Here is a 20,283-nt window from a genome sequence, read left to right on the forward strand (position 1 = left end):
AGAGGATGAAGGGCTATACCCTCCCCTGCCAATCCTGCCACGGCACCCTCCTGTCCCCTCCCTGCAAAACAATCAATATTTTTTACCTTGGGGCAGACTTTGGCCTCTAGTTCCCGTCAGGGGTGGGGGAGGGGCTGAAAGTAAGGGGGAAGGGGAGATATGGTGGATATGGGTAGATAACGGGACAAAGGGGCTCTCTCTGCTCTCGGGGTTCCACTCTTTCAAGTGTGTCTGTGGAGACCCCTTCTCAAGCTCTCCATGGAGCCCCAGTGGAAGGTTCACCATGAAGATATCTGCCCCCTTAAGCTGGCTTGCGGACCCCCAAGGCCCAGGCCTGGTAGTACACTGGCTGCTCCCCCTGTCCTGACACCTGCCTGCGAGATCTAAGCTGGAGGTTCTACGGCCATGGTAGTGTGACCTGGGGTTCTCTCTGGCCATCTAGACATCTGTCTCTTTGGATCTGCTGGCTGATAGGGAGAGAGGGCCATGCATGGGCTAATGTGATCAAGAGGGGCCAGTGAGGGTCTAAGATAGGGGTCCTGAGGCCAGGGATCTGTGGGTCAGGGTCCAGCAGTCACTGGGGGAGGCAGAGAGTCCTGGTCAAGGGGTGAGCAGAGCTGTGTGACCTTGAACGGATCATGGTCCCTTTTGGTCAGCAAAGGGCTTGAATCAGGAGGACTTCTACTTCTTTTGGGTCTGGGACCCTCTGAGGGTCTAAAGAAAGGCCAGATGACCTCTCTCCAGAAACACACGACATGTAGGATTTCAAGTGTGGAAGGGGGCTCAGGTTCCCAAGCCCCGCAAAAGACTCCAGGACAAGTAGCTCTGAATGAAGAAGGCTCAGGATCCATCCCTCCACCGCCTGATCTCCCTTAGGAAACCTCAACTCCCACCCGGGTCCACAGAGAAGCTCTGAGCCCTCGGGGCTCACCAGTCCTCTCTCCATGCTTGCCAAAGCCCGGAGCCCGGGGAAGGAAGACGCAGCGCAGCCCCTGCTCACCTGAGGTGTAGGTCCTGGGGTGCTTAGGCACTGCTCCCGAGACCCAGGGCTCACGCCGAGGCCCCGCCCCGGGGCTGGCCCTCGCCTGGCCCCGCCCCGCCCTGCCCTCCCTCCCGAGTCCCTGAGGTCCCAGCTCTTCGTACAGGTCCTGGAGTGTTCGTCCCTGGGTCGCCGCCGCGCTGAAACCCGAGGAATCCGTGGCTTTGGGGCATCTTTGGATCCGAGGGAATGTAAGTGTGGCCCTCCCCTCGACTCCCTCCAGACCCCTGCGCCCAACGAGGCTAAACTTTTTTTTTTCTTAAAACATCTTTATTTCTTTCGACTCAGAAACATCACATCTAAGAGGACAAGAGGGGACGGGGCGGGGGCGGCGTGGGGATGGGGGGAGCGGGCTTCCATCTGCGCTGGTGGAGGCCTGGCCGGAGAAACACCGGCTCCCGGCCCCCTGTCCCCAGCTCTGCGGGCAGGTGGGTGTGTGCCGAGGGGGCGCCCTCAGGGGCACTTTCGCTCCACGCACTGCTTCCCGCCTTCCTCGTATTCCTGTTTGGAGATCCACATCTGCTGGAAAGTGCCCTAGGAGGAGGGGCGACATCAGCGGTCAGAGCAGCCCACGCCCACCGCTGTCCCGCGGAAGCCCTCTTTCAGGCTTCCTAGCTTCTCCGGACCACATCCCTCCTGCAACCCCCACCCCCAGCCCCATCCATCCGAGTCCTCTTTCAGAGGGAATACGGACAGTATCAGTTGATCAAGGATTAAGTGCATTCATTCAACGCATATTTACTGAGCACCTGTCAAGCCAGGCACTGTTCTGGAGCTGGCTGGTGGCACTTACAGCCCAGGCCAGCCAACACCCCCCCCCAACATCTCTCTCTCTCTCTCTCTCTCTCTCTCTCTCTCTCCCTCTCTCTCTCTCTCTCTCTCTCTCTCTCTCTCTCTCTCTCTCTCTCTCTCTCTCTCTCTCTCGTTGCCCACATTCTCCACCCTCACCATTCCTGGCATTCCATTGCCACCCACCCCTGCTGAGATCTGTTCCCTGACGGGGCCTGCACTGGGTACCTCACATGGCTTCTTCTTTTGAGTGGTCACTCTGCCTCCACCTAAAGTTCCATGTCTGTGTGTCCCTGGCTTCCATCCCCCGCCTCTGTTGTTTCAGACTCAAATACCTAGCCACCTCTTGGACACCTCTCCCTGAGTGTCCCTCTGGATCTTAAGTTCAATATCTCCATAACTGAGTTCACCACCTTCCCCCTGGCTCTGCCTAATCCTGCTTCTTTTCGGATCTTTCTCACCCTCGGTGTTTGTGCTGCTTGATGCAGTGGCCACAAGCCTTGTATGGCCATCAGGTACTTGAAATATGGCTGGTCCAAATTGAGATGTGCTCTACATGGAAAATACACACTGACTTTTTTTTTTTTTTTTTTTGTACTGAGAATTGAACCCAGGGGAATTCCACCTATGAGCTACACCCCAGCCTTTTTTGTTTTTTATTTTAAATTTTATTTATTTACTTTTGGGGTACTGGGGATTGGACCCAGGGGTCTTCTGCCTCTGAGATATACCCCAGTCATATTTTATTTCTATTTTGACATAGGGACTCAACTAAGTTACTGAGGGCCTCACTAAATTGCTGAGGCTGAGCTGTGATCCTTCTGTCTCAACCTCCCAAGTACTAGGATTACAGGCATGCACCATCATTCCCCACTGAAGAGAGAGAGAGAGAGAGAGAGAGAGAGAGAGAGAGAGAGAGAGAGAGAAGTGTGTGTGTGTGTGTGTGTGTGTGCTATCCTTAAGGGATATTCTACCTTTAAGCTACATTCCCAGCCTTTTTATTTTATTTTGAGACTGTGTTTCACTAAATTGCCCAAGCTGGCTTTGAATTTGCAATCCTCTTGTCTCAGCCTTCCGAGTAACTGGGATTACAGATATATGCCACCATGGTCGGCTTATACACTGGATTTTGATGATTAATATCTCATTAAGATTTCTTATATTGCCGGGCGTGGTGGCGCACGCTTGTAATCCCTGCGCTTGGGAGGCAGAGACAGGAGGATCGCGCTGGTTCGGAGCCAGCCTTGCTGGCTTAAGAGACCCTGTTTCCAAATAAAAATATAAAAATAGGTCTGGGAGTGTAGCCCGGACGTAGAAGGGTTTCCAGGAGCCCCAGTACCACCAAAAAAAAAAAAAAAAAAAAAAAAAAAAAAAAAAAAAAAAAGATTTCTTATATGCATACATTGAAATGGTAATATTTTGGATATATCAACTGAACAAAGTATATTTTGTGTGTGTGTGTGGTACTGGGGATTGAACCCAGGGGTGTTCTACCTCTGAGCTATACCCCAGTCATATTTTATTTCTATTTTGACATAGGGACTCAACTAAATTGCTGAAGGTCTCACAAGTTGCTGAGGCTGGCTGTGAACCTGTGATCCAATTCCTGTCTCAGCCTCCCAAATTACAAGCATGCACCACCATGCCAGGCTACAAAGTCTTTTTTTTTTTTTTTTTTTCAGTACCCGGGGGCATCGTACCTCTAAGCTACACCCTCAGCTCTATTTTTTAGTTAGTTAGTTTGTCTGTTTATGGTACTGGGGATGGAACCCAGGGGCATTGTGCCTCCAAACTACACCCCCAGCTCTATTTTTCAGTCTTTAAAAAATTTGTGTGTATGTGTGTGTGTGTGTGTGTGTGTGTGTGTGTGTGTGTGTGTACTGAGGTGGAATCCAGGGGCTTTTCTACCTCCAGGATATACCCTGATCCTCCTGTCTCAACCTCTCAAGTACTGGAATTACAAGTGTGCAGCACCACACCTGGCAATTTTTTTTTTTTTTTTTTTTTTTTTGGCGGTACTTGGGATAGAACCCCAGGGCATTCTACCTCTGGGCTATACACCCAGCCCTATTTTTTAAAAACTCTTTACTTTATTTTATTTATTTATTTATTTATTTATTTATTTATTTGGTGGTACTGGGGGTGGAATCCAGAGGCTTTCTACATCTGGGCTATACTCCTAGACTTATTTTATATTTTATTTGGAGACAGGGTCTCACTAAGTTGCTGAGAGCCTCACTAAGTAGCTGAGGCTGGCTTCGAACCTGTGCGATCCTCTTGTCTCAGCCTCCCAAGAGTGGGGATTACAAGCGTGCGTCACCACACCCGGCTTAAAACTCTTTATTTTGAAATAGAGTCTCACTGAGTTGCAAAGGGCCTCACTAAGTAGCTGAGGCTGGCTGCAAACCTATGATCCTCCTGGCTCAACCTCCCAAGTACTGGGATTACAAGAAAGCTCCACCACTCCTGACTATTTTTTCTTCTTCTTTTTTATTTTTTGCAGTACTAGAGATTGAACCCAGGGGCCTTCTACCTCCCAGCCACACCCCCAGACTTATTTTATTTTTTATTTTGAAACAGGGTCTTACTAAGCTGCAGAGGGCCTCACTAAGTAGCTGAGGCTGGCTGCGAACCTGCCATCTTCTTGTCTCACTCCCAAGTACTGGGATTACAAGCTTGTGGCACCATGCCCAGCAGAAAAAAAATTTTTTTTTCGCGGTAATGGAGATGAAACCCACGGTCATTCTACTTCTGAACTACATCCCCTGCCCTATTTTTTATTCTTTATTTTTGAGTCAGGGTCTCACTAAATTGTGCAGGACCTCACTAAGTAGCTGAGGCTGGCCACGAACCTGGATCCTCCTGTCTCAGCCTCCCAAAAGCTGGAATTACAAACATGTGCCACCACGTCCAGCTCAGAAAAAATATTTTTTTTTAGTTCACCTGGTTCTTTGTATTCTCTTTAAACACGACTACAAGAAAATGCAAGTTAGGCATGGTGGCACCCACCTTTAATCCTAGTACTTGGGAGGCTGTTATAGGAGGGTCTCCAGTTTGAGGCTACTCAACTTGGTGAGACCTTCAACAACTAAGCAAAACCTGTTTGCAAATTTTTTTTTTCTCCAAAGGGCAGCTAAGTGTGGTGGTGCCTGTAATCTTAGTACCTGGGAGGCTGAGACAGGAGGATTGCAGTTTCAAAGACAGCCTCAGCAATTTAGTGAGAGTCTTAGCAACCCAGTAAGACCCTGTTTCAAAACCAAAAACATAAAAAGGGCTGGGGGTGTAGCTTGGAGGCAATTACCTCTGAGTTCTATCCCCAGTACCAAAAATAAATAAAACAAACAAATAAATAAATAAATCCAGACATGATGGTATATGCCTATAATCCCAATATTTGGGAGGCTGAGACAGGAAGATTATAGGTTTGAGGCCAGCCTCAGCAATTTAGCAAGGCCCTCTACAACTTAGCGAGACCCTGTTTCAAAATAATATAGTACTGGTGGTATAGCTCATAGGTAGAGCTCCCCTGGGTTTAATCCCCCATTCAGGGAGGGAGGGAGGGAGGAAATATAAAATTACATAGGGACTTGTGTTCCTGTTTGGTAGCACCACTGTCCTAGCCCTACCAGAGCTAGCATCCTGGGTCTTGCCCTTGACCCTTTCTCTCTCTTACCTCTCACATGCAAACAGGGTCCACATTCTGTCTGTGTACCTTCTGATAAGCTCCCATGCCTCTGATATCCAAGCCTCTGCCACACCTCAGTCAGAGTGGAGACCATAGAAGCCCTGTCCCTGCCCCTTTCTTCTTCTCCTCCTCCTCTTCCTCTTCCTCCTCCTCCTCCTCCTCCTCCTCCTCCTCCTCCTCCTCCTCCTCCTCCTCCTCCTCCTCCTCCTCCCTCCGTTGTCTCCTTATGTGGTTTCAGGATTGAACCCAGGGCCTTGTGCATGCTAGGCAAGAACTCTGCCGCTGAGCCACACCCCAAGGCCCCGTCTTGCCTTCTGCCTGGGTCCCATCTGATGAACTTGCCGCTCTGCAGCCGTGTGGGCTTCCTAAAATCCAGATCTGACTGCATTTGTCTTTGGGCCTTGCCTGGCTCTCGCCAGTCTGGGCATCCTCTTTCCCTCCCACGTTCACACTCCTCCCATCTCAGTTTATGCTCCTTGGAGGCCCTTTAAAAGCCCCACACTGAAACCAGGGGTGGGGGCACATACTTGTAACCTCAGTTCTTGGGAGGCTGAGACATAGGCTGAGATCACAGGTTCGAAGCCAGCTTTAGCAACCTAGGCCCTCTGCAACTTAGTGAGACCCTGTTTCCAAATAAAATATAAAATAGGCTGAAGGTGTAGCTCAAAGATAGAAGGCCTCTGGGTTCAATCTCCAGCACCACACACATACACAAAATAAATAAATAAATAAATAATAAATAAATCCCCCAAACGGGATCAGCTCCTCTCCGCACAGTTTGTGGTGACTGCCTGTTTAGTTGTCTTCATCATGAAGGCAAGGACTGTGTCCGACTGTCCACTTCAAACAGAAGAGGGCCTCCATAACTGTGTGGCTGACTTACTCCAGCCCTGAGCAAAGTTCAGACCGCCAGCCTCTGATTTCCTGACCCTCTTTTCTGGCTCCTTAGAGGTTTCCCCTTCTGGCAGCTGTCCTCGTCCTGTCATGGGTCTGCTGTCCCCCCTGGGTGGGAATACCGTCTCACCTCCAACTTCCTGCTCAAAGTCTTTCCTCACCCCTAGCAGCTGATCCAGACTCGCTGCTTCCTGCCCCCAAACCAGCCTCCCTGCCTCCTTTCCTGCTGTTCTTCCCTTTCTCTCTGCTCTGCCCACCCATGACTCCAAGAGAATGGAAACTGCCTCCTTGCAGGGTCCCCTTGATAGCAGCTCACACCCTGATCCCAAAGACTTCTGCCTGACAGTCTTCCCCCATGGGCCTGTAACCAACATGTCACTCCCTCACCCCAAACCTCCAGGGTGTCCTCTCTGCTCACGGAGAACAGTGGACCCCTCACCACAACCTCATCTCAACCAGTCTCTCCAGCTTCCCATCCCCCGGCTTCCCGACCTGTGTTCTAATGCAGCATTTGGCCTTCTGGGAGCACACACTGACTGTCCTCTCCCAAAAATAGATGTATGTGGAATGAATGGACAAGGAGGCAGGCAAGGCGGGGGGCGCTGTCTGGCGCCCCCTCGCCCACAGTCAGCACCAGGCCAGGCCCCTTCCCTCTCACCAGCGAGGCCAAGATGGAGCCTCCGATCCAAGGGCTGAACTTGCGCTCCATGGTGCTGTTGCTGGCGATGAGCTTCAGTCGCATGCTCTGGAAGGAGAAAGGGGCTGGGGGAAGCAGACACCTAGGTCCTGGGAAGGGACAGGGATGGGGAGGCAGGAGGAAGCCACAGGGGCAAGAGGTCTGTTCTGGTGGCCACAACACCCTGTTTGGGAAGGAGGATGGACTTGATCCAGAAGGGCTAAGCAGGGCTTGGAGTGCAGGGCCCTGGGTAAGGGGCGATCTCCTACCGGCGGGGTCTTCTGGGAAAGCTCTCGATTGAGCCTGTCAGTGAAGCCCTGGAGCAGTGTGTTTCCACCGGTGACGATGACGCTGCCATACAGGCCCTGGGTGGAGGAAGGAGGAGTGAGCCTGGAGGGAATAAGCCCTCCCCACCTCCCGCTGCTCCAGGCCCCTGCCTCACCGGGCGAATGTCGATGTCGCACATGCCAATGCTGGTAGTCACCACGTGGCCCACGCCTAACATGGTATTCCCTGACAGGCCCTGTGGACAGAGGCGACCTGGTCTTTGGGCCCTCCACCCCTCTCTCCCCAGTCCCCTGCAATCCTTCCCGGCCTCCTCCATATCCCAAGATCCGGGGACTCCAGCCAGCCCCTGCCCCGTCAGTGCCTGCCGTCCAGCCAAACCTTGACATTGGAGGGGTCAAACAGGCCCTCGGGGATGCGGAGTCGCTCGGCCCCATAGTCTGTGTTGTAGCCATTGGGCATCTCGTAATGCACCGTGGGCATCTGCGCAGCCACCCTGTCCAGGAAGGAGCAAGACCCCGCCCGGGGTGCTCACAAAGGACTGCAGGGTGGGTAGCATCGTAGGCCTCCCCGAGCCCCAGCTCCTCCCTCTTTCCCACCCCCAGCACTGAGCCCCACTCACTGCTCGTCGTATGGGGAGTCTGAGACCTGCAGCACCGAGGCCTGGAAGTCCTGGATCACCTCCTGAGGACCAGGGCAGGGTGAGGACCCGGGCCCCTCCTCGGCATGCCAACCCTGCCCCGCCCCACTGCAGAGCCTCGGTTCCCCATACTCATAGCAGGGCCAGGAGCTGGGGAAGGGGCTGCTTTGGGAATTCTCTCCAGTGCCTCACGTTGCACATGTAGTTATGCCAGGACTTGGAGACTTGAGGCAGCTTCTCCTTCTTCTTCCAGTTTGGGGGGGCACCCTCCCGCACGGGCTCCTGTGGGGGCACAGCCTCTGAGCGTCCTTCCCCAGCCTGTGCTCGCCCAGCCCACCCGCCTGCCCGGCACTTGCCCGCCCTGCAGCTAACTGGCACCAGGGGCTCTGCTCTGCTGTCCAGAAGGGGGTGCATCTCAGCCTTCCCTGACACAGAGGAGAGAGCACGTGCCACACAAGCCTCGGATCCAGCCCCGGTCACAGGAGGCTGGGAAAGGCCTTTTCCTGGACTGTGTTCTATGTGGGGGCCCAGAGAACACCTACGCATGCAGTGTCATTGGGCACGCACGACAGCCTTCACTTCGGTCATTCCACTTTCCTTACAGGAGAGGAAACTGAGGCCCAGGAGCTTTCATAACATGCCCGGGGTCACACATGGCAGAGGAGGAACTTGAATCTGGACCCCAGAACCCACCACATCAGCCCTCACGTGCTGCTGCCCGCTGACTGTGTGATCTGCCCACATCCCTCAGCCCATCTGGATCCCGGATGCCTGGATTGCAAAATGAGGAGGCCCTGCTCTTCTCCACTCTGCTGTCTCATGGGTCGTGGGCTGACAGGTGTAGGGCAAGTGCCCAGGACCCTCTGGTGGCAGCTCTGGGCTCTCCGGAGACCCCACCTTGGCTGCGATCATGTAAGGGGGAATGATGTCGATAGCCATTTCCTGGAAGAGCTCCCGGCACTGCATGGAGATGAAGTCCCCCGCCAGGGGCGACTTGACGATGCCTAGAAGGGGCGGCAGCGTCAGGGTCTGGCCCTCACCGGGCACCCCAGCCCCCCTGCCGAGGCCCCACCTTGCTGCAGGACGTAGCCATCATGCACTGGGATGGCTGTGGTGTGCGTGGCCCCACTGTCCAGCACGAGGCCCGTGGAGCGTCCATTTGCAAAGCTGGCATGGGATGGGTCAGTCAAAGAGTCAGCAGCGGCCAGTGAGGGGTCCCTCACCCTTTCCAGGGGTCCAGCCCACCCCCAATCTGCAAGCCTCTCCTTTGGTTGACAATCCATCTCCTGGGGACAAGCTCCTGAGACCTCAGTCACTTCTCCCATGTGTGAGTCACAACTTCTCCCTCTGTTCCCACTGAACCCTCAGGCCCTCTTTAGTCCTGGCTCAGTGTCCTGTGGACTCCCTGAATTAGGGTCCCTGTCACACCAGTGCCTAGCACAGGGTTCCGTGCAAGGCAGCTCCTGAGAAAAGGCAATGCTGATGGGCTCTTTGGTAAAGAACTGCCTCGGCGTCATGCAGCCTCCCTCCCCTGCCAGGCGCAGCCCAGACCGTCTACTTGGCCCAACGTCCTTTCTCTGCTCAGCCCGACCCATGGACTAGGGAAGCACTACTGATCTGGCCCCCCAGAGCCCCAGGCATTCAGCCCATGGGCCCGTTCACTCAGGACACTGATCTCCAGAGGCTGAGGCCCAGCCTTCAGCTCAGCACATCACACTCCCCAGCCGGGCCCGTCCCCCAGACAGGGCAGCTCCAGAGGATACGCAGTGAGCACAGCCGTCTTGCATAAGAAGAAGGCAGGAATGTTGTACTGCTCGAACATCAGCTCTGTCAGCTTCTCCCGCTTGGCCCGAGTGTTCCACTGCGGAGAGAGCGCAGGAGAGAAGTCAGGAGGGAGAGGTCCAGCCACTGTGTGTGTGTGCACTCACACATACACACAAACAATGCACTAATGCTTACACATACACTCACAGATGCACACAGACATACGTATACATTGATACACACATATGCAAACACACACACATAACTTGTACTGAGGGACAGAGGTCAGGCCCCTTGAACCACATAGACTTTTGTAACAGGAGAACTAGAAAGAATGTGTGTGTGTGTGTGTGTGTGTGTGTGTGCGCGTGGTTTGGGGGTTTGGACTCGGGGGCATTCTACCTCTAAGCTACACTCCCAGCCCCATTTTATTATTTTATTTTGAAGCAGGGTCTCACTAAGTTGGCAAGGCTGGATGTGAACCTGTGATTCTCTTGTCTCAGCCTCCGATGTACTGGGATTATAGGTGTGCACCACTATGCCTAGCCTGGAAAGAATTTTTTAAATCACAGTCCAAACCCAGCTGAGGAAAACAAAACTCAGAGGATAGTGATTTGCCCGAGATTACAGAGAAGGCTCTGGATAGCGCTGGGTCTGGAGTCATGGTCACCGTGTGTACCTCAGGCTCCTCCCACTCCCAGTTCATCCCTCTTCCCCATTCTAACCATCACAGGGCCAACAAAGCTGGGGAAGAGGATTTCTGGATAATAATAGTGGATTAAATACAAACATCTAATTTTATTCCTCCCCAGAATTCTAGCAAAACTATAACGAAGGGGCCTTTTTAATTTTTTTATTTTTTTGCAGTACTGGGGATGAAACCCAGGGGAGTTCTACCTCCAAGCTACACCCCCAGCCCTATTTTTCATTCTTTATTTTGAAACAGGGTCTCACTGAGTTGCAAAGGGCCTCACTAAGTAGTAGCTGAGGCTGGCCACGAATCTAGATACTCCTGTCTCAGCCTCCCAAATTCTGGGATTACAAGCGTGCGCCACCACGCCTGGCTCGCATTTTTTATTCTTTATTTTGAAACAGAGTCTCACTAAGTTGCAGAGGGCCTAAGTTGCTGAGGCTGGCCATGAACCTGGGATCCTCCTGTCTCAGCTTCCCAGGTAGTAGGATTATAAGTGTGTGCCACTACACCTGGCAATGAAGGTGCAATTTAAAAAGATATAAACCAGCTGGCACTTGTAATCCCAGCATTTGGGAGGCTGAGACGGGAGGATCCAGGGTTTGAGGACAGCCTCAACTAGTACTTAGTGAGGCCCTTTACAACTTAGTGAGACCCTGTTTCAAAATAAAGAATTAAAAAAAAATAGGGCTGGGGGTGTAGCTCAGAGGTAGAATGCCCCTGGGCTACATCCCCAGTACTGAAAAGAAAAGAAAAAAGATATGAACCCACAAAAGCTAAGAAGTGCCGCTAAATGCAATTCAAACATTGTTGGCCATTAGGGAAATACAAATCAAAAGCATAATGAGGTACCTGGGCCCATTAGAGTGACCATAATTAAAACCAGGAAACAAGTGGTGGTGGGAGGGATGTGGAGAAATTGGAACCCTCTTACACTGTTGGTCATAATGTAAATGGTTCAGCTACTGCAGGAAACACTTTTTAGTTTCTCAAAAGATAAACAGAAATAGCATAGGACCCAGTCATCCCACTACTAGTTACATATAAAAAAACCCTGAAAACAGGTACTCAAGTGAATCCTTGTATACAAATGTTTGTAGCAGCACTATTCACAATAGATAAAAGTAGCGGTAATCCAAATGTCCGTCAATGAATGAATGAATAAAGAATTGTGATACAAGCCGGGCGTGGTGGTGCACGCTTGTAATCCCCGCGCTTGGGAGGCTGAGACAGGAGGATCGCACAGGTTCGAAGCCAGCCTCAGCTACTTAGTGAGGCTCTCAGCAACTTAGTGAGACCCTGTTTCCAAATAAAATATTTTTAAAAAAGGCCTGGGAGTATAGCCCGGAGGTAGAAAGACTCTGGATTCCACCCCCAGTACCACCAAAAAAAAAAAAAAAATTGTGATGCATCTGTACAATGGAATATTGTTCACAGACAGTAAGGAATGAAGTGTTTATACATGTTACAACATGGATGTAGATCAGAAGCAGGCTAAGCAACAGAATATAGGCACAGGATGAGATGTAGCTCAGTGGTGGAACATGTGTTTGGCATGCACAAGGCTCTGGGTTTGATCCAAGAAATTAATTAATTAATTGAATACAGTCACAAATGTCACAGATTATATGATTTCATTTATATGAAAGATGCAGAACAAACGCACACACAGAGACAGAAAGCAGATGGATGGCTGCCAAGAGCAGAGGGTAGAGGGGAGTGAAGGGCACTGCCTAACAGAAACGGGTTTTCCTTCCAGATGATGAAAATGTTTGAACTAGACAGTGGTGACTGACAGACACATAGCGCTGTGAATGTGTTAAGTGCCTCTGAATTGCTGACTGTAAGAATGTCAATTTTATGCTTGTATGGACCTCTGTTTGGGGAAGGAGGGAACCTCAGGTTGAGCCTGCTGACTCTTAAACCAGCAGTGGAAAAAAGCCAGGAATAACCTGTGTTAGGCCACAGAATCTAAAAGAGCTCAGGGGTTGGTAGTTTCAGGAAACTCTGGGGGTGGAAATTAAAGGAAATCTAAAATAAGATTGTTTGAAGATATTTAAGTAACGTATCCCAAATTCTGTCCATCTCCTTATCACTGTGCTATTGCCCAACCTAGTTCCAGAAGACTGAAAGTTACTTTCTGGAGAGAGTGAAACTGAGGGGCTCTGAGCTCATGAGACACATGGCACAGTCGAGAGAGAAGGCTTTATGTCTAAAACAGAGAATTAAGTGATGCCATATACACTGAATGCTGGGAACACTGGCCCCATTTTCTCACTTGGCTTAAAAAAAAGGGGGCTGGCCAGGCATGTGTCCAGGGTAGAAGTCTGTGAGATAATATTAAAAAACCTAAAAATGTCAGTGCCAGAGGCTGACTCCCCCGCAAACATTCTTCTCAGATCACCCCATAGCAAAGGTCACAGCCAACAAGCCCTACTCCTAAACAAAAGCAGACAAAGAGTTGCAGTTTTTTTTTTTTGTTTTGTTTTTTTGTTTTTTTTTTTTTTACAGGAGATGGAACCCAGGGGCATTCTACCTCGGAGCCATATCCCAGCCCTGTATGATTCTTCTTCTTCTTCTTCTTCTTCTTCTTCTTCTTCTTCTTCTTCTTCTTCTTCTTCTTCTTCTTCTTCTTGTGGTGGTGGGGATGAAACCCAGGGGTATTCTACCTCTGAGCTACACTCTCAGCCCGATTTTGTATTCTTTAGTTTGAAACAAGGTCTTACTAAGTTACAGAGGGCCTCACCAAGTAGCTGAGGCTGGCCATGAATCTGCAATTCTCCTGTCTCAGCCTCCCAAATGCTGAGATTACAAGTGTGCACCAGCACACCTGGCTATTTTATTCTTTTTATTTTGAAACAGAGTCTCCCTAAGTTGCCGAGGCTGGCTGCAAACCTATGATCCTCCTATCTCAGCATCACAAGTACTGGGATTACAGGCACGTGTCACCACGCCCTGCTAGAGTTGCAGAATCTTAAAAAAAAAAAAGTCTCTAAAATGAGATTGGGACTCCCAAAACATGCAGGGGAGGGGGGGGGGAAGCAACTTGGAGAATAGAGATTATGAAGGAAGATTTCAACAACAAAAACAAAACTAGTAATATCCTTAAGGATAATTACTAAGGGAACAGATGATATTACACCCATGAAGCGAGAATAGGCTGCTTAAAAAGGAACATTCATGGAACAGCTACAGAAAAGGAGAGTGTGTGCAAATTAAGAATATAAAAGCAGAAATAAAAAAAATCAGCAGAAAGATTAAAATATAAAGTCGAGGGAACATTTTGGAAATTGGAGGAGATGAAAATTGGTAGAGATTGAAAACGGAAAAGATAAGAAAATTAGGAGACTAGTCTAGGCGCAAAACCCAAATAAGATTTCTCAAAAGAGAGAACAGAGAAAATTGAAAGAAAGTAATGATAAGATAAATAATTAATTTTTTTTTGTGGTACTGGGGATTGAGCTCAGGGGCATCTACCTCTGAGCCCTACTCTCAGCCCTACTTTTTATTTTGGAACAAGGTCTCACTAAGTTTTGAGGGCTAACTAAGTAGCTGAGGCTGCCCACCAACCTGTGATCCTCTTGTTTCAGCCTCCCAAGTACTGGGATTGCAAGCATGTGCCACCGTGCCCAGCTTAAAAAAATTTTTTTTTCTTGCTGAATTGAAAGAGATTTCCAGATTGTTGAAGGGACATACTAAGTGTCTAAAGCAATGATAAAAGTAAATCAGTATCAGTATATATCATGGTAAAATTGTAGAACATTTAGGATGAAATGAAAATTTTATAAACTTCCAGAAGGAAAAAAAATCAAGAGAATAAGAAATCAGTTGTTGTTGTTGGTGGTGGTGGTCTTCTTCCTCTTCCTCCTCCTCCTCCTCCTCCTCCTCCTCCTCCTCCTCCTCCTCCTCCTCCTCCTCTTCCTCCTTCTCCTTCTCCTTCTTCTTCATTGGAGAATAAACACAGGGACATTCTATTTTCAAGCTATACCACAACTCTTTTTCTTTGTATCTCTTTTTTGAGGCATTGAGGATTGAACTCAGGGGCATTCTATATTTGAGCTATATTCCCAGCCCAATTTTTTTATTCTTTATTTTGAAACAGGGAGCTGGGCGTGGTAGCACACGCTTGTAATCACCACACTTGGAGGCAGAGACAGAAGGATCACACAGGTTCGAAGCCAGCCGCGCTGGCTTAAGAGACCCTGTTTCCAAATAAAAATATAAAAATAGGTCTGAGAGTGTAGCCTAAAGGTAGAAGGGCTTCCAGTAACCCCAGTACCACCACCACCACCACACACACACACACACACACACACACACACACACACACGAAAGAAACAGGTTCTCACTAAACTGCAGAGGACCTCAGTGAGTAGCTGAGGCTGGCTGCCAAGCTGTGATCCTCCTGTCTCAGCCTCCCAAGTACTGGGATTACTTACAAGCATGTGCCACCCGCTCAGCTTTTATTTTTCATTTTGAAAAGGGTATTCTAAGTTGTTAAGGGCCTCTGTAAATTGCTGAGACTGTCCTTGAACCTGTGGTTTTCCTGTCTCAGCCTCCCAAGGTCTGGGATTTTGGACATGTGCTACCGTGCCTAGATAGTTTCAGCCTTCTTGATGATAACAACAGATGTTGGAAGAGAATGAGAAGTATCTTCAAGATTCTAAAGAAAAATAATTTCCCACCTGAAGTATGATACCTAGCTAAGCTATCAATCCAAGGTTGGTCACGCAGAGTCTCAAATAGTTTACTTCCTATGTTTTTTTTTACTAAGGAGTAAATCAAGAAAAGGAGTCAAGTACCCGAAACAAGACTTCTTAGACAGGGGTATTAAAAGACCAAACTTCTCCAACACAAAAGAGAGAGAAAGGAATTCTCCAAGTGGATGATGAAGGGAGATGTTAGGATAATACAGGGCTGCTAGTCCAAAGCGGAACAGGTCAGTCAGCCCTAAAGAAATTCCTTCAAGTCGAGCGTGGTGGCGCACAATTGTAATCCCAGCATTTGCGAAGCTGAGACAGGGGGATCACAGTTCGCTGACAGCCTCAGTTACATAGTGAGGCCCTTTGCAACTCAGTGAGACCCTGTTTCAAAATAAAAAATAAAAATAGGGCTGGGAGTGTAGCTTGGAGGTAGAATGCTCCTGGGTTCTATTCACAATACCAACAAAACAAAATAAAAAAAGAAATTTCTTCAAGAATAGATGACATTAATCTGGGCATGGTGATACACGCTTATAATCCCAGCATTTGGGAGGCTGAGACGGGAGGAGGCTGAGACCAGAGGACTGTGGTTGGTGAACACCCTCAGTTACTTAGTGAGGCCCTCTGCATCTTAGTGAGACCCTGTTTCAAAATAAAGAATAAAAAATAGGGCTGGGGGTGTAGCTTGGAGGTAGAATGCCCTTGGGTTCCATCTCCAGATCTGAAAAAAAAAAAAAAAAAAAAAGAAAGGAAGAAAGAAGAAGAAGGTGATGACGTTAACAGAATATCAAATATAATTAATATCTCAAGAAAACATACAGATAACTGATGAATAATTTAGTGTCATTAAGTAAATAGAAAACTTAGCCAGCCAGGCATGGTGGTACATACTTTTAATCCCTGTACTTGGGAGGCTGAGACAGAAGAATTGCAGATTCAAGAACAGCCTCAGCAAGTAGTAAAGCTCTCATCAACCTAGCAAAACCCTGTTTCAAAGTTTCAAAATCAAAATAAAAAATAGAGTTGGGAGTGGGGGTGGGGGGTGGGGGGGTTGGTGGTGCATGCTTATAATCCCAGTACTTGGGAGATCAGACTGGAGGATCCTGGTTTGTGTACAGCCTTAGCTACTTACTGAGGCCCTCTGCAACTTAGTGAAACCCTGTTTCAAAAATAAAGAATAAAAAATAGGATGGGGGTAGCTCAGAGGTAGAATCCCCAATACCTAAAAATTAAAAAAAAAAATTGGAGCCAGGCGTGGTGGTGCACTCTTGTAATCCCAGCATTTGGGAGGCCGAGAAAGGAGGATTGTGGTTCGAGGACAGCCACAGCTACTATTTAGTGAGGCCCTTTGTGACTCAGAGAGACCCTGTTTCAAAATAAAGAATAAAAAAATAGGGCTGGGGTATAGCTTGGAGGTAGAATGCCCCTCGGTTTCATCCCCAGTACCGCCAAAAAAAAAAAAAAAAAAAAAAAAAAAAAATTGGGTTGGGAAGCTGCTGGCCATGGTAGCTCATACTTGTAATTCCAGTACTTGGGAGGCTGAGACAGGAGGATCACAACTTCGTGGCCAGCCTACGCTACTTAGTGGAGCCCTCCACAACTTAATGAGACCCTGTTCCAAAATAAGGAATAAAAAATAGAGAGGGGGTATAGCTCGGAGGTAGAATGCCTCTGGGTTCAATCCCCAGTAACACACACACACACACACACACACACACACACACACACACACACACACAATAGAGCTGGGAGTGTAGCTCAGAGGTAGAATGCCTCTGAGATCAATCTAGTAACACACACACACACACACACACACACACACACACACACACACACATACCACACAGCACAGAGCCAAATAAAACTCAAAACCATTTTCAGTTCTAGAGAACATAAAAATTTGCACAGGAAATGAAAAGTAATGATATTTTATTGCCTAGCTCAGCTATGATTAATATGCAAAGTAATAAAAGAGGAAATACTGAGTATTGATCTTTCAAAAGCCTGAGATTTATCCTTAAAGGTGGGGAATAAGAAATATGAGTGATAAGCCAGGCGTGGTGGCTCATGCTTGTAATCCCCGCACTTGGGAGGCGGAGACAGGAGGATCGTGCAGGTTTGAAGCCAGCTGCGCTGGCTTAAGAGACCCTGTTTCCAAAAATAAAAAGTACAAAATAGGTCTGGGAGTGTAGCCCAGAGGTAGAAGGGCTTCCAGGAACCCCAGTACCACCAAAATAAATAAATAAATAAATAAATAAATAAATATGAGTGGTATAGTATTTCTTTTTCTTTTTTTTTTTGTACTGGGGATTAAATTCAGGGCATTCTACCTCTGAGCTACACCTCAACTGCCCCCACAATTTTTATTTCTTGAAACAGGGTCTTGCTAAGTTGCTGAGCCTGGCCTTGAACATGCAATCCTTCTGTCTCAGCTTCCTATGTATTGGGATTATAGATATACACCACCATATCTGGCTTAAATGCTCATTTTCTGCAGTAGAAAGTTCATAGGTAATGTCTAAAACAAAAATATTTATTTATTTATTTATTTATTTATTTATTTATTTATTTATTTGCAGTACTGGGAATTGACTCAGGGGCATTATACCTCTGAGCTATACTCCCAGCCCTATTTTTATTTCTTTATTTTGAAACAGGGTCCCACTAAGTTGCTGAGGGCCTCACTAAATAGTTCAGGCTGGCTGTGAACCTGTGATCCTCCTGTCTCAGCCTCCCAAGTACTGGGATTACAAGCATGTGCCACCACCCCCAGCTCCATGTAGTAATTTAAGTGTGATATTTAGAGATATGGGAGAAAGCATTCAGAAATTAGCTGGAAGGGAGAAAAACATTTGGCGAAAAAGAAGTGGAAGGAGGCCAGTGTGGTAGTGCTTGCCTGTAATCCCAGTACTTGGGATGCTGAGACAGGGGGGGTCTCACAGGTTCAAAGCCAGCCTCAGCTACTTAGTGAGGCACTCAGCAACTTAGTGAGACCCTGTTTCAGAATAAACAATAAAAATAGGGCTGGGGGTGTAGTTTGGAGATAGAATGCCCCTGGGTTAAATCCCCAGTACCACACAACCAAACAAACAAACAAAAAAAGAAAGAAAAGAAAAGAAAGGGAGAAAGAGAAAGAGAAGGGTAAGAACTGCAGGTTTTTGTCTGAACAAACTTTATAAGGCAAATTGATTCTTTATGTGCACATATAATGTTGCCTGGAATGTTTAAGTAAAAAGGTCCAGAAAGGATGGGGGTGTGGGGTGGAGGTGAAGGGCAGTGGAATGGACAGCGCTGGAAGGAAGAATGGACACTAAGCCGAGAGAGGGATGTGGTTGACGATGACCGGGTTGGAGGGGAAATCTGAAAAAGGAGGTCCAGTGACCGATAGTGGTGGCGGCTTGAAGTGAGAGGTGAATGCTTGAAAGGCGTCGTCCCCCCTCCATGTGGGTCTGCCTGAGGCACTCACCGGAGCCTCCGACATGAGCACTGGGTGCAGGTTTGGCTCGGACTTGACGTGTTTGCTGTAGGTGTGATCCAGAATGGCGCGGAAGCACTCCCAGTCCTCAACTGGGGGCAGAAGACCAGTGTGGAGAGATGCAGGTGAGCAGGCAGGGGTCAGAGAAAGGAAGGGAAAGAGACTGGGGGAGGGTGAGTGGGTCCAGCTCCATCAGAAAAATCCCCATTCCCGGGAATCCGGTGGAGCCCTGGGCTGGATACCAGGCAGCTGTGGGAAGCATTAAGGGGGTCCCTGGGACTCGAACAGTTGCAAGAAAGACCCCAGGGGTGTGGGGTGCTGTGCCCTCGGTCACGGGACGTGGCGGGTGGGCCCTTACTCATGCCATTCTTGAGGGGCGACATGACCTCCGCTCCATCCCGAGGCACGTGCAGGGCATTGGTGTCAATGTGGAAGATCTTCCCCTTCTTCTCTTTCTCCCCCTCCAGCTCCAGCCCGCCCCCCTCCTCAGCGGCCAGCAGCCCCACCGTGGTGGGGAAGTCGGCCTGGCGGTGGGAAGGGCAGGCAGGGGAAGACATCAACCTCTTGCCCCTGTCCAGCCCCGCGCGAAGACCTCTGCCCACCCTGGGTTTACTCCCACATCCCGACTCAGCAGAGCTTCCGGGCTGGGCTGGGAGAGCCTTGGGTCGCCCACCTGGAAGCCCGGAGGGGAGTCCTGAGCCCCGAGGATGGGGAGAGGGGGCTCACCTTGGGACAGTCCTCCCCAGCGTACCCAGCGCGCACTGAGAAGGAGCCAATGTCAAAGACCAGCGCTCCCACCTCATCTGTGCGGGAGAGGGGCGTGTGAGGGCACCTCCCTCAAACTCTCTCCCCCTAGGCAGTTGCGAGAGGCGCTCTAGACACAGCCAAGGGCTCCTTCAACATCCCCAACACCTGCCACCGCAGGCAGGTGAGAACTCGGACTGGAGTTCGGGGTCCCGGGAGCGACGGGTCCAGCCGCCAGAGTCCCCTCTTGCCCAGTGGCCTTGTCTAGGCCACTCTCTCGGCGGGGAAGGAAGGGACTGGGGCCGAGCGGCGGGGCTGATGGCGAAGAGGTTGTCCCGGAGCGCGCGGGACGTCTGGGGGCGAGCGCAGGTGGAGGTGGCGCCAGACCCAAAGCTCGGCTGACCTGCTTGAGCGCCGAGGTGTCAGGCCCGGGTGCCCGGGGCTTGGGTCGCGCGGTTCGGGGAGCAGGGCTGCGGGCGAGGCCGCGCGGGGCTGGGAGCCCGGATCCGAGGCTGGCTCACCTCCACCGTAGACGCCCCCGCTCATAGTGCCCTCTCAACGCGGCTCGCGGCCCGTGGGCGGCGGCGGGATCAGCACCGAGGCGGCCGGACAGCTCCCGGGATCCCGGGCGGGGCGGGGCGCGCGGCGGCCAATCAGGAGGCCGGATCCCCCGCCTCCAACGGCGCCGCGGATTGGCTGCGAAGCGAGACAATAACCCGGCTGGGGGCCGCTGCTTTAAAGCGGCAGAAGCCTCGGCGTTCAGCGGTGGGGAGGGGATAGGGAGAAAATACCCAAGATGCAAAGATCAGCCCTAAGGAATAGGCAGAGAGGAGAGCAGGAGAGATATGGAGACACTCTGCAGACTGATGAGCCCCCCCCCTGCTACCTTAGCTTTTAA

At 49.9% G+C, this 20,283-nt stretch overlaps 1 protein-coding gene across 2 annotated transcripts; it reads right to left on the bottom strand.

The window, feature by feature from the left end:
* Window positions 1-1,492: 1,492 nt before the first annotated feature.
* On the bottom strand, window positions 1,493-19,931 carry ACTL6B (actin like 6B; the record flags this gene model as incomplete). Of its 2 annotated transcripts, XM_080703415.1 has the most annotated exons (14): window positions 1,493-1,573; window positions 7,066-7,152; window positions 7,353-7,448; window positions 7,526-7,606; window positions 7,750-7,864; window positions 7,991-8,052; window positions 8,201-8,290; window positions 8,906-9,012; window positions 9,081-9,175; window positions 9,772-9,869; window positions 18,633-18,733; window positions 19,000-19,165; window positions 19,368-19,444; window positions 19,907-19,931. In XM_080703415.1, the coding sequence occupies 14 exons, from the start codon at window positions 19,929-19,931 to the stop codon at window positions 1,493-1,495; spliced, it is 1,281 nt and encodes a 426-aa protein (XP_080559541.1). The 2 variants fall into 2 exon arrangements, with proteins under 2 accessions (XP_080559541.1, XP_080559540.1); XM_080703414.1 differs by lacking the exon at window positions 19,907-19,931 and having other exon boundaries at window positions 19,000-19,211.
* Between the last annotated feature and the right edge of the window lie 352 nt (window positions 19,932-20,283).

This window comes from Muscardinus avellanarius, assembly GCF_963383645.1.
Source record: "Muscardinus avellanarius genome assembly, chromosome: 10".
Taxonomy (NCBI): Eukaryota; Metazoa; Chordata; class Mammalia; order Rodentia; family Gliridae; genus Muscardinus; species Muscardinus avellanarius.